General features: G+C 42.9%; 1 protein-coding gene across 1 annotated transcript in view; it reads left to right on the top strand.

Annotated features, from left to right (window-relative positions):
* The window catches only part of adamtsl4 (ADAMTS like 4), a 111,859-nt gene that overhangs the window by 27,760 nt on the left and 71,475 nt on the right, over positions 1-12,624 (top strand). The window contains exon 2 of the mRNA XM_002935457.5: positions 314-380. Coding sequence (XP_002935503.2) covers positions 315-380 — 66 coding nt within the window. The 5' untranslated portion in view covers position 314. The remainder of the gene's footprint in view (positions 1-313; positions 381-12,624) is intronic.

The following is a 12,624-nucleotide window of genomic DNA, read 5'->3' as shown; positions in this document are numbered from 1 at the left end:
TTAAATATCCAGTGTTAATAGCAATTCCGACACTGCCTCTCTATTATACATGGGCTTCTCTGTTGGGATGTATTGTAACTACTCTCTTACCAGAACCTGGAGGCTCTAGATTTCCATTCCATTCTCGCCCCAATGTGCTTTATATTGTGCGGCTGTAGCAGTCAAAATGCTGTTTAGACTTTAGACTATTAGTTGGTAAAGCATCTTTACAAGATGTAGGTCATGTGATGATCCTCAGACTGATTGGTTAATTTAACTGCTTTGCTGCTCATCAGTATCTTAACCATTCCTTATGTTTCTGTTGTTTTCCTAGGATGTACAGCTTTGGATACATCTTCCTCAGCCTGATGATTGTTCACCTCTGTCACACCAGGGAGAAGGTAAGCCCTCTCAACCCTTTATGGTCATTGGCTAAATCAGAATTTGTTGAGTCCCTATTTATATCAAATAAGAACAGGAAACATATACTATAGCTGTAAGTGCAACCCACAAAGCCTCTGTTAGTCTTTTCTTCAAGAACAACAAAGGGGTGCCAGTCCCTTCTCACAGGTATTATCAGTGTTGCTACTATAGGCACCATCTCTCCCTACTATACCTGCTATCCCACAGCCCCAGTCCCTTCCCAGAGGCTATTATCCCACTGCTACTATAGGCACCATCTCTCCCTACTATACCTGCTATCCCACAGCCCCAGTCCCTTCCCAGAGGCTATTATCCCCCCACTGCTACTATAGGCACCATCTCTCCCTACTATACCTGCTATCCCACAGCCACAGTCCCTTCCCAGAGGCTATTATCCCCCACTGCTACTATAGGCACCATCTCTCCCTACTATACCTGCTATCCCACAGCCCCAGTCCCTTCCCAGAGGCTATTATCCCCCCACTGCTACTATAGGCACAATCTCTCCCTACTATACCTGCTATCCCACAGCCACAGTCCCTTCCCAGAGACTATTATCCCCCCACTGCCACTATAGGCACCATCTCTCCCTACTATACCTGCTATCCCACAGCCCCAGTCCCTTCCCAGAGGCTATTATCCCCCCACTGCTACTATAGGCACCATCTCTCCCTACTATACCTGCTATCCCACAGCCCCAGTCCCTTCCCAGAGGCTATTATCCCCCCACTGCTACTATAGGCACCATCTCTCCCTACTATACCTGTTATCCCACAGCCCCAGTCCCTTCCCAGAGGCTATTATCCCACTGCTACTATAGGCACCATCTCTCCCTACTATACCTGCTATCCCACAGCCCCAGTCCCTTCCCAGAGGCTATTATCCCCCCACTGCTACTATAGGCACCATCTCTCCCTACTATACCTGCTATCCCACAGCCACAGTCCCTTCACAGAGGCTATTAGCCCCCCACTGCTACTATAGGTACCATCTCTCCCTACTATACCTGCTATCCCACAGCCCCAGTCCCTTCCCAGAGGCTATTATCCCACTGCTACTATAGGCACCATCTCTCCCTACTATACCTGCTATCCCACAGCCCCAGTCCCTTCCCAGAGGCTATTATCCCCCCACTGCTACTATAGGCACCATCTCTCCCTACTATACCTGCTATCCCACAGCCCCATTCCCTTCCCAGAGGCTATTATCCCCCCCACTGCTACTATAGGCACCATCTCTCCCTACTATACCTGCTATCCCACAGCCCCAGTCCCTTCCCAGAGGCTATTATCCCCCCACTGCTACTATAGGCACCATCTCTCCCTACTATACCTGCTATCCCACAGCCCCAGTCCCTTCCCAGAGGGTATTATCCCCCCACTGCTACTATAGGCACCATCTCTCCCTACTATACCTGCTATCCCACAGCCCCAGTCCCTTCCCAGAGGCTATTATCCCACTGCTACTATAGGCACCATCTCTCCCTACTATACCTGCTATCCCACAGCCCCAGTCCCTTCCCAGAGCCTATTATCCCCCACTGCTATTATAGGCACCATCTCTCCATACTATACCTGCTATCCCACAGCCCCAGTCCCTTCCCAGAGGCTATTATCCCACTGCTACTATAGGCACCATCTCTCCCTACTATACCTGCTATCCCACAGCCCCAGTCCCTTCCCAGAGGCTATTATCCCCCCACTGCTACTATAGGCACCATCTCTCCCTACTATACCTGCTATCCCACAGCCACAGCCCCTTCCCAGAGGCTATTATCCCCCCCACTGCTATTATAGGCACCATCTCTCCCTACTATATTTGCTATCACACAAGCACAGTTAGTGTCCATAATAATTCTATATGGGTTGCTTTGCTTCCAACGCAGTTAAGCAATGAATTTGTGGTAGCAATCATGCTTTTAGTTGGCAGTTTATTTGGTGGAATAAGATTTTTGAAGAGATATGCTAAGTGGAATGGATAAGAACCTCATACAGAGGGAGAGAGAGGGAGCTCTGTGCTAGTAGGCCTCTCTGTCAGACAGATTGTGAGTACAGGAAGAAAAGCATTACAGCATGTCTGAACAGCTAGCAAGAACTGCGCTGCACATCACTTACTCTAGGCTCCAGGGAGAAAGGTCCTGACTGTAACGAGCAAAGTACGTGAACCATGTCTTTTATGGAGGTGCAACACTACCCCCTGCCTAATGTACCAACATCTTGCAAACTATCCTTACAGTACAAAATTAGACAAACTTATTTTGATGAAACAGTCTTGCAGGGGACCCTCATTTCTCTATGCTTATTTAGGGCCACAGCTTCTTTGCTTGGGGCAGTATTCCTGTTACCAAACCTGACCTAGAAGGGGGCACAATTGCCCCACCATGTAACTGCCCTGCTCAGGAAGGACATCTGTGCTATAAAGTTATATATCCCTATCCCAGGATACACAGCATGAGAAAGCTCGGATCATATTGCCGATGTTGATATTATGGGCCACAGTATCATCACAAAGTGCAATATAAATGAACTGACAACTGTATTCTTGTTAAATCAGGAATGCTAATGGGGTATTTGGGACTGACATACGAAAGAGTTCTCTTTTATTCCTAAACGCACATGTTTCCTTTGCATCTGTATCCAATCCCTCAAGGTTCCTCGCTGCAGAGAAGCCTTTCCATGAACCCTTAAAGGGCCAGTATCATGTTTATGTTCATCAGCCTAAAAAATTGCATTTGTATTTAATACTGCTATGGCTATAGTGTTGCTAAAGAAAAAAAAATATAGGTTTTATTTTTAGTTAAATGCTCGTGAATGTGTCATCTCTTGGCTCTGCACAGCAGTTGTCTTCAGTCTTGACTACCAAGTGAACTGTAGTTTAGCAATAGCTGCACAGCCATATGTTACAGAGTCACTGTGGGAGGCAAGGGTGATTATTTATTAATCTTTGGGTTTACCCCCTGTGTATAATTACCCCTTCTCTATTTTTATGCTGAAGCACCAGCATCATTGAATTTACTATACAAGTAACGGGCTGCCTCCTGGTGGACCGGCCTCCTGCCCCAGTGGGTATCTTTTTAACCAAAAGGTTGCAACTCTACCTGTCAGAAAAGTTTCTGTAACTGTTCACTGTTAAATAAGTATGTACATTACAATAATAATGAATTTTATGCAAACATCATAGAGCAAATTTTCTAAATAACCTCAGATTTTTGGGTTCATTTTCAATATTGTGCTGCATTGACAATCTTCATCTTTATCCTTATATTTATACCCATACTGACTATACTAAAGTTACTGGTATATAACCCTCACACTATCAGTGCTATTATTATTTTCATTACTGCCACAAACCCACATCATCAATATCCCCTAGATCAGTGCTGTCCAACTGATTACATGTAGTGGGCCAATTATATCTCATACAGCATGTTGGAGGGCCAGCTTAAATTAAAATAATGCCACCCAGTGAAACCTATGGAGCTTTTGAGCAGACTGGGGGCTATAAAGATCCACAGCTGGCCCTTGGGCCTCCTGCTGGAAATCCTTCCCCAGATTATTGACTTTTTGGTCCAGTTTCCTTTTCACCTTTTCTTTTACACCAGTTACTACAAACAAGATATTGTCTTGTTAATAGAATACATGAAACATTTTCCTTTACTTGAATGAGGAAACCACCCTGTGTGGCCATTGTCTAACGGTAACTCTTTTTAGGGATAAAGGGCAAGTATTGCAAAGACAATTAGTGGAGCTTTAGTTTTTATATGTTGATTGCGGAGTGAATAAAAGATGAGCTGCACATTAGGATAGTCATTAGGGTAATTCAGCTTGGATTTACATACACAGGGGGGATCTCATTGTTTTATTATCTGCAATTTACAATAAAAGGAATTCATGGTGTCCAAAGGGAAAGTCAATGACTCAATGACCCTTACGTTTTTCTCTTTATATTGCTTCCTGATGGACTAGTTACTCTTCCCTATTGTTTTATGACTTATAATAGAATGTGTGACCTTGTGACACCGGCTCGCACAAAGTCATCATTCTGTTTCAATGAGGCTGAGCTGTGTGCCACTTTAGAGATGCACCTACTAAAGTAACACGAGCAACTCCGAGGTGCGTCTTTCACTGTAATTATTACCAGATAGATCTTTATGGCACAGCCTATCAAGCAGGCGTAAGGGCTCTGGCACAAGGGGAGATTAGTCACCCGCGAGTTGCCATCAGTTGCCACCCCACCGGCGAACATGTAAGTCGCCGGTGGGATGGCACACGCGGCAATTTGCCGAAATCGCCTGCGCAGCGTGTACCATCCCACCGGCGACTTACATGTTCGCCGGTGGGATGGTACTTCAGGGAGATTAGTCGCCCGTGACAAGGGAGATTTGTTGCGGGCGACTAATCTCCCCGTGTGCCAGAGCCCTAACACAAAGCACCAATCACAGTGCTGATAAGCAAATACGTTAGCAATGAGGTTGTTTGCGTTTGCACTTTCGTGACATCATACTTGGTTTTTATGAACATTTGTTAAAGTATAAAAATATTTTTTTTCTCCAGTTTTGGCAAAAATGAACTTTTTCAAGCTCCTTCAAGGATTAAAAAATAATAGATTAATACTAATAATAATAGATTATACAGGTATTGGACCACTTATCTGGAAACCCATTATCCAGAAAGGTCTGAATTACAGAAAGGCCATCTCCCATAGACTCCATTATAAACAAATAATTCTAATTATCTAATAAAACTATCCCAACTAAGATATAATTACCCTTATTGGGGGCAGAACAGCCCTATTGGGTTTATTTAATGGTTAAATGATTCCCTTTTCTCTGTAATAATAAAACAGTACCTGTACTTGATCCCAACTAAGATATAATTACCCCTTATTGGGGGCAGAACAGCCCTATTGGGTTTATTTCATGGTTAAATGATTCCCTTTTCTCTGTAATAATAAAACAGTACCTGTACTTGATCCCAACTAAGATATAATTACCCCTTATTGGGGGCAGAACAGCCCTATTGGGTTTATTTCATGGTTAAATGATTCCCTTTTCTCTGTAATAATAAAACAGTACCTGTACTTGATCCCAACTAAGATATAATTACCCCTTATTGGGGGCAGAACAGCCCTATTGGGTTTATTTCATGGTTAAATGATTCCCTTTTCTCTGTAATAATAAAACAGTACCTGTACTTGATCCCAACTAAGATATAATTACCCCTTATTGGGGCAGAACAGCCCTATTGGGTTTATTTCATGGTTAAATGATTCCCTTTTCTCTATAATAATAAAACAGTACCTGTACTTGATCCCAACTAAGATATAATTACCCCTTATTGGGGCAGAACAGCCCTATTGGGTTTATTTAATGGTTAAATGATTCCCTTTTCTCTGTAATAATAAAACAGTACCTGTACTTGATCCCAACTAAGATATAATTACCCCTTATTGGGGGCAGAACAGCCCTATTGGGTTTATTTAATGGTTAAATGATTCCCTTTTCTCTGTAATAATAAAACAGTACCTGTACTTAATGGGAACTAATCTGTAGAAATCCATATTGGTGGCAAAACAGTGTTAACGTTTAAATAATATTTAGTAGACTTAGGGGACCATTTACTAATGGTCGTTTTTTTTTTGTTTGTTATGATTTTAATTTTTAATACTAAAAGCAGAAACAATGTTGTGACTTTTCCGACATTTACTATGTACCAAAACTGTGACAATTTCGAATCCAAAATTACTCCATCTAAAACTTCTCGAGATTATATAGAAGTCAATGGCAGATGTCCCTTCCCTGAAAGATCTTTCTTTGCTTCGAATCTTTAGTTGTCTTTGGATTTTGGATGCTGGCTTTTGTGCCACAATACTAAAAAGTTACGGTTATTTTGCGGCAAGTTGAAAAAAGTTGCAGTTTTTGCGACTTTTTCCTGCTTGTGCTGTTTCAGATTTTTTGATAAATGTAATTTGTGGAAAAAAGCATTCTGGGTAATAGATCCCATACCCGTACTTTAAAAGTCTCAGAATTTTTTATAAAGGTATGGAAGCCATTATCTGGAAACCCGTTATCCAGAATGCTCCACATTACAGGCAGGCCACCTCCCATAGACTTCATTTTAATTAGTAGATTGTAAGCTCTTTTGGGCAGGGCCCTCTTCACCTCTTGTATCGGTTATTGGTTGCTTTATATGTTACTCTGTATGTCCAATGTATGAAACCCACTTATTGTACAGCGCTGCGGGATATGTTGGCACTTTATAAATAAATGTTAATAATAATAATAATAATAATAACAATTCAAATTTTTAGAAATTGTTTCCTTTTTCACTTTTCTAGCACTTCTAACTACACAGATTGTAACAAACCAATAATTGTGGGCTCTGTTCAAATAGAAATAAAACATTTCTAATCATTAGAAATCGGTGAAGCTACAAGCAGACAGTTTTCCAATTGCTTATTATAGCCGCATTAGTAGTGTTCTTTGTTCCAGACTGTATTGTAGGAAGAAATTCTGCTTTTTTAGCACGGTGCAAACCCGCACTTGCTGTATAATCCAGCCTAAGCTCCTGCAAGGTAATGCAGCTGTATCAGGGAAATATATGGCCATATTACAATCGGCCCTTTCAAATAAGAGCAGCTTGTGGCCAAGCATTAGCCGTAATTTAAATCCTGGCAGGAATTTCCTAGAAGCTCGCACACACCACATGACAAATGTTGACATAAACAGAGAGAAGTGAGGGAGGGAGGGGTAGGCGCAGTCCTGTGCAAACTTCCTTTCCGTGACATTTCCCCCCATATATGTTCTGCCTATTCAGGCGCTGCCTCTGAACTTCCCATTGATCTATTTATTTAACGTTATTGGTCATCGCCCGACTTTCCCATTTGGGTGCCAGTGAGGTTTGCCCCCCCCTTGGCTTTTATCATTGCAAAGACTGATGGGCTCACACAGTCACCTTATCTGGCCAGTAAACTTCACACGACAGGTGTTTGCTCTTCGTGAGTTCATCAAGGTGCGTTTTGTTTAACTCCGCTTACGTGATTAACCACAGGTCTGTTTCGGCAAAGCAACCTGCCGCCCTTTCATTTGAAAACAAAGACCTAGGATCTGTTTACAGAGGGAATGGGGTCTGACCTTTACATGGGTATTGGGTGTGCGATAAACATGGACATAATGTAGTGACAATTTGGATAAATTATCTAGAGACGCACGGAATCCTCCACAAAAGATTTAGCCGAATATTGAACTGAATTCGAACTCAAATTCGAATTCAGATTTGAGATGAATCAGATGTCTATATCATCTGTGAACACAAATTACCGCTTTTGTTCATGTGACTTTGTTTAGCCAGAGCCAAATCCAAACCCTAAGGATTTGTCTGAATCCGAATACTGCAAAAAATGCTGGGATTCATTATTTCTCTAATATTATCATGTGTTCTTAATCTGAAAATGGTAAATGTGATTTATATAGGGTCAGGCGGGGCTGGCAGGACACGGGAGAAAAACCCAGTGGGCCCCGCTGACCCAGTCCTGATCTTCAGCGGGAAATTTATGTGCTTCACCCCTCTACCCCTCATCAGGGGCGCAAGGTGGTAAAAAGGGGGGGGGGGTGAGGTCATGGGCAGTGGTTAGGTTCACACCTGAGGTGGTAGACCTGGTGGGCCCCATACACCCCAATCTGACATAGAGCTTGTGCTGAATGTACTTTTTGCCTATTGCCTATTCACCTGTGGTGTTTGTTATTCTTGAACTAAACAGGGCAAACAGGAAAACTGCAACTACTCCATGTTTGGTCCTTTTGAGGTAGTTAATTAGATCACCAGTATAAAACCCCTTACCTTCACCCTTCATTGTGACTGTTTTATCAGCAGGTAGGGTTGCCCAGTTTTTGAAGGGGCTCTCCGGATTAAAACCTCCCAGAGAGTTTTTGCAGATTAAAAAAACCTGCAAAATATTCCCATCGGTGCCATCATACCTCCACCCCCAATGTCACAGCCTGCACATAAATGTCACTGGACCTTTACCTGTTCTTTCCGGGGTCGCTAACCCGCCCACTGACGTCAGAGGCCTGCCCCCGGACCTTTCCCGGGTCGCTAACCCGCCCACTGACGTCTGAGGCCTGCCCCCGGACCTTTCCCGGGTCTCTAACCCGCCCACTGACCTCAGAGGCCTGCCCCCGGACCTTTCCCGGGTCTCTAACCCGCCCACTGACCTCAGAGGCCTGCCCCCGGACCTTTCCCGGGTCTCTAACCCGCCCACTGACCTCAGAGGCCTGCCCCCGGACCTTTCCCGGGTCACTAACCCGCCTGCTGACGTCAGAGTCCTGCCCCCAGACATTTCCCGGGTCACTAACCCGCCCGCTGAAGTCAGAGTCCTGCCCCCGGACCTTTCCCGGTCACTAACCCGCCCACTGATGTCAGAGTCCTGCCCCCGGAATTTGATTAGGACAAAGGTGGCAACCCTATTAGCAGGAGTCCATCATACAGAGGAATTATCTGTGCACGGGGAATCTAGTTATCTACCTTGCCAGGACCAAACATGGAGTAACTTCAGTTTCCGTGTTTATAGCTCAAGAAATAACAAAAAACATGAGTTTTTACGCTATTAAAACAAAAGGCAAAATACATTTTTTAGCACAAGCCCTATTCATTGAACTCATCTTATACAATAATTCTTTATACATACAGTCTAGTTTATCATTATGCCCACACCAGCTAGAGATATTCTTGGATATTGGATATTCTTGATCAATCAGAATATCCAAGGCTATTGTGATACTAATATCTACAGTTAGTACTAGTGGTTGTATTTATAGTTTATGTATGTGAGTGTATAGATTGGTAGGTGTGGGTTGTGTGTGCTGGGTTTACTTGGATGGGTTGAACTTGATGGACACTGGTCTTTTTTCAACCCTATGTAACTATGTAACCGTTGGGCCCTCTTTTACAGTGATAGATAACTCTGCATGAAGTGATTTTTCTCAGGCTGCCATCTTAGGGACAGCTGCATGGTGCCATGGTGAATTATTGCCTCCTCACAAGTAAGGAATGCAGCAAGGCTGCTTCCCGTTGGCTGGTAAAGAAACACATTCATTTTAGGATGTCAAAGTAGCTACCAGGTGTGGGATACATGTCAGCTCTCACAGAGCTATGGGCCAACATAGTAGATAGGCAGATGAGTGAGGAACAAAACACAAAGAAGCCAATGATATTCAATCTACCAGACAGGAATCCCATGCCAGACTTCAGCCTCAGTTTATAGCTGTGGTTATAGGTGCAGTTCATTGTTTTTTTGGAGGACGATGTAGGTAGTCTAGGTCCTACTGTTATGGGCAGCACAGAGACTAAAGGTGGCCATACACGTAACGATTTTCATCCTCCACAGACGTTCAGGGCTGAAACGGCAGATAAGGAGGTAGAAACAATAGGATTTCTACCTCCTTCTGCCGATTCAGCCCTGAACACAGATTTTGCTCGGGCGCCTTCAATGGTGCCCGATCAAAATCTTTTAACCTGGCCGATTTTGGTCGCCTTGCCGAGCCAAATATCGTACGAAACGAGGTTTCATACGATATCATCGGTGCGTGTATGGCCAGCTTAAGTGATTACCTTTGCTATCTTGCAGTGCTAGTGTCCCTAAGCTCGATTCCAGCCAGGTGTATTCAAGAACTTTATATGTTCTCCCTGTGTCTGTGCAGCACTATCATCTCCTCCCATGCTCCTGAAACTTACAGGTAGGTTATATAGCTCATGATAAAATGGACCATACTGTGTATGGATGAGATGGACATTAGGTTTTAGCTCCACTGGAGCAGGGGCTGATGTACAATTATTATTATTAACATTTATTTATAAAGTGCCAGAATATTCCGCAGCGCTGTACAATAAGTGGGTTTCATACATTGGACATACAGAGTAACATATAAAGCAATCAATAACCAATACAAGAGGGGAAGAGATCCCTGCCCAAAAGAGCTTACAATCTACATTATTATTATTATTAACATTTATTTATAAAGCGCCAACATATTCCGCAGCGCTGTACAATAAGTGGGTTTCATACATTGGACATACAGAGTAACATATAAAGCAATCAATAACCAATACAAGAGGGGAAGAGATCCCTGCCCAAAAGAGCTTACAATCTACATTATTATTATTATTATTAACATTTATTTATAAAGCGCCAACATATCCTGCAGTGCTGTACAATAAGTGGGTTACATACATTGGACATACAGAGTAACATATAAAGCAATCAATAACCAATACAAGAGGTGAAGAGATCCCTGTCCCAAAGAGCTTACAATCTACAAGGACAAGGGGTGAGACACAATAAGTAATGGCTAATGGACAATTTCCTTAAAGCTCTAGATAAATGCATTGGTCCTAAAGGATAACTGTCATGCAATCCTGTTCTGTTGTTCCAAACAGGACATCCTGATGGCAGAGGAGGTCATTGGATGACAGGGGGCTCACTTCCCTCCTGCTTCCTCTGCCTTTGATTGGTCATCTGCCCATGCTCATATTAAACCAAAAATGCTTGTGGTCAGCTAACTCATCCTCATGACCGAACTGGATCCCGCAGGGACAGTGTTGATATACTTTTTTAAATTGAAAACATCAAGCATTGTTGCAGTGAAAAGCTATATGAGCTAGAGTTGTCTTTCAATGGAACGTGGCAGCCGCCAGATTTCTTGGCTAGGTACTCACAATTGTCCTAAATCAAATAGGAGTCTGTGCTTTCAGCAGCTTCTGAGGTTTTATAGCAGTAAAACATGCAGACAGTTTAGAAAAAGTGTTTTTTATTTATATTTTCTCAAATTCTGTCAGTTTTGGCCGTGGAATGTTGGTTCTGAAACAGCTCTGTTGACACGTTTGGATGAAGGTCCAAGACACATATGAGAATGGGAGGTTTCACTTCATATCATTTTTTAATTCTTTATTGACATCAAAGAACTTGGGTTTCGGCTGAACTATTGTTCCCTTTCGTCTACCTACCGGTATCAGGTTATCGTCTGGATCATTGTTTCAATCGGATACGGGCACGAGATAAAATAAAATAGTTGGACGACCATCTAAGGAGACTTTTAAGGAATCCTATATGATATGGCACGGCATTCTGTACTGTTCTAGGCTGCCAGTTGGAGATTGATGAGCAGCCTCGGAATGTTCCCTGAAACGGAACAAAGATGAAAAAAATCTTTAAATGGAAAAAAAAAATCTCTTTTGTGGTGATCATTGTGTGAGTCCTTCCAGCAGCTTTGTAGTGCGGTTTTACTGAATACTACAGTAATCCCACAAGAAACCACTGCTCTGTATAGTCTGACGGATTCCAGGCCACATGGGCTGTGCTTTCTGATAAACTTGTAAATTTTCCCACCTTCCAAACCCTGTTTGTTTTCCACGGTCAGTCGCTGGAAGGAGCCTGCGAGGCTTCTGTTACAAGTGCTACTGATTAGCGCCATACTGTATGCAGCTGTTACAGAGCCGTGAATTGATGTTGCGAAAACTCAAATTATTTAGAAAAAAAAATCGTCGTATATTGGCCCTTTGAACTGTGAAGAACCGAATCATATTACACCACTGTAAATATGTTTCCCATTATCATTAAACCTTTTTTCCCATACAGAAGCTATTTTACAATATTGCGAGATGGTAAAGTACTCTACAGCCCTACCCGATCAAAGGAAAACGTTCACTGTTAGATTAATACCACTGCCTTAAAGAAACCAAGGTCATTCCGGCTTATACAGACCTTGCTCAGTTCTTCCAGACATGTGCTAAATAATATTATAGCTCAATTTTAGACGGTTCCTACATAAATGAGCTATTTGTAACATATACAAAGGGATCTCTGGGAGTCTCGAATTATATGTGATATTTGTTAGCCAGATGCAAGTAAGGTCTTCTAGGTGTCTCCTTCAGTTTTCTCAAATATCACAAGAGTGTTTCTGCCATGGCTTGCAGAGGAACTTCCTGAGCAGTCTGGTCTACATGGCGGGTGCAAGTTGTGCAGGAGCAAGTGGCATTATGGGTAACAAACATGGAGCTTGGCTTCTGTGTTTTGCACTTTGCACCTTGTCTACCTAGATCAGTGATCCCCAACCAGTGGCTCAGGAGCAACATGTTGCTCACCAACCCCTTGGAAGTTGATCTTAGTGGCCTCAAAACAGGTTATGTTTTGAATTCTTGGCTTGGAGGCAAGTTTTAGTTGCATAAA

This window comes from Xenopus tropicalis, chromosome 8, assembly GCF_000004195.4.
Source record: "Xenopus tropicalis strain Nigerian chromosome 8, UCB_Xtro_10.0, whole genome shotgun sequence".
In the NCBI taxonomy this organism is placed as follows: Eukaryota; Metazoa; Chordata; class Amphibia; order Anura; family Pipidae; genus Xenopus; species Xenopus tropicalis.
The sequence above is the reverse complement of the archived record's forward strand: the minus strand, read 5'-3'. Positions and strand labels throughout refer to the sequence as shown.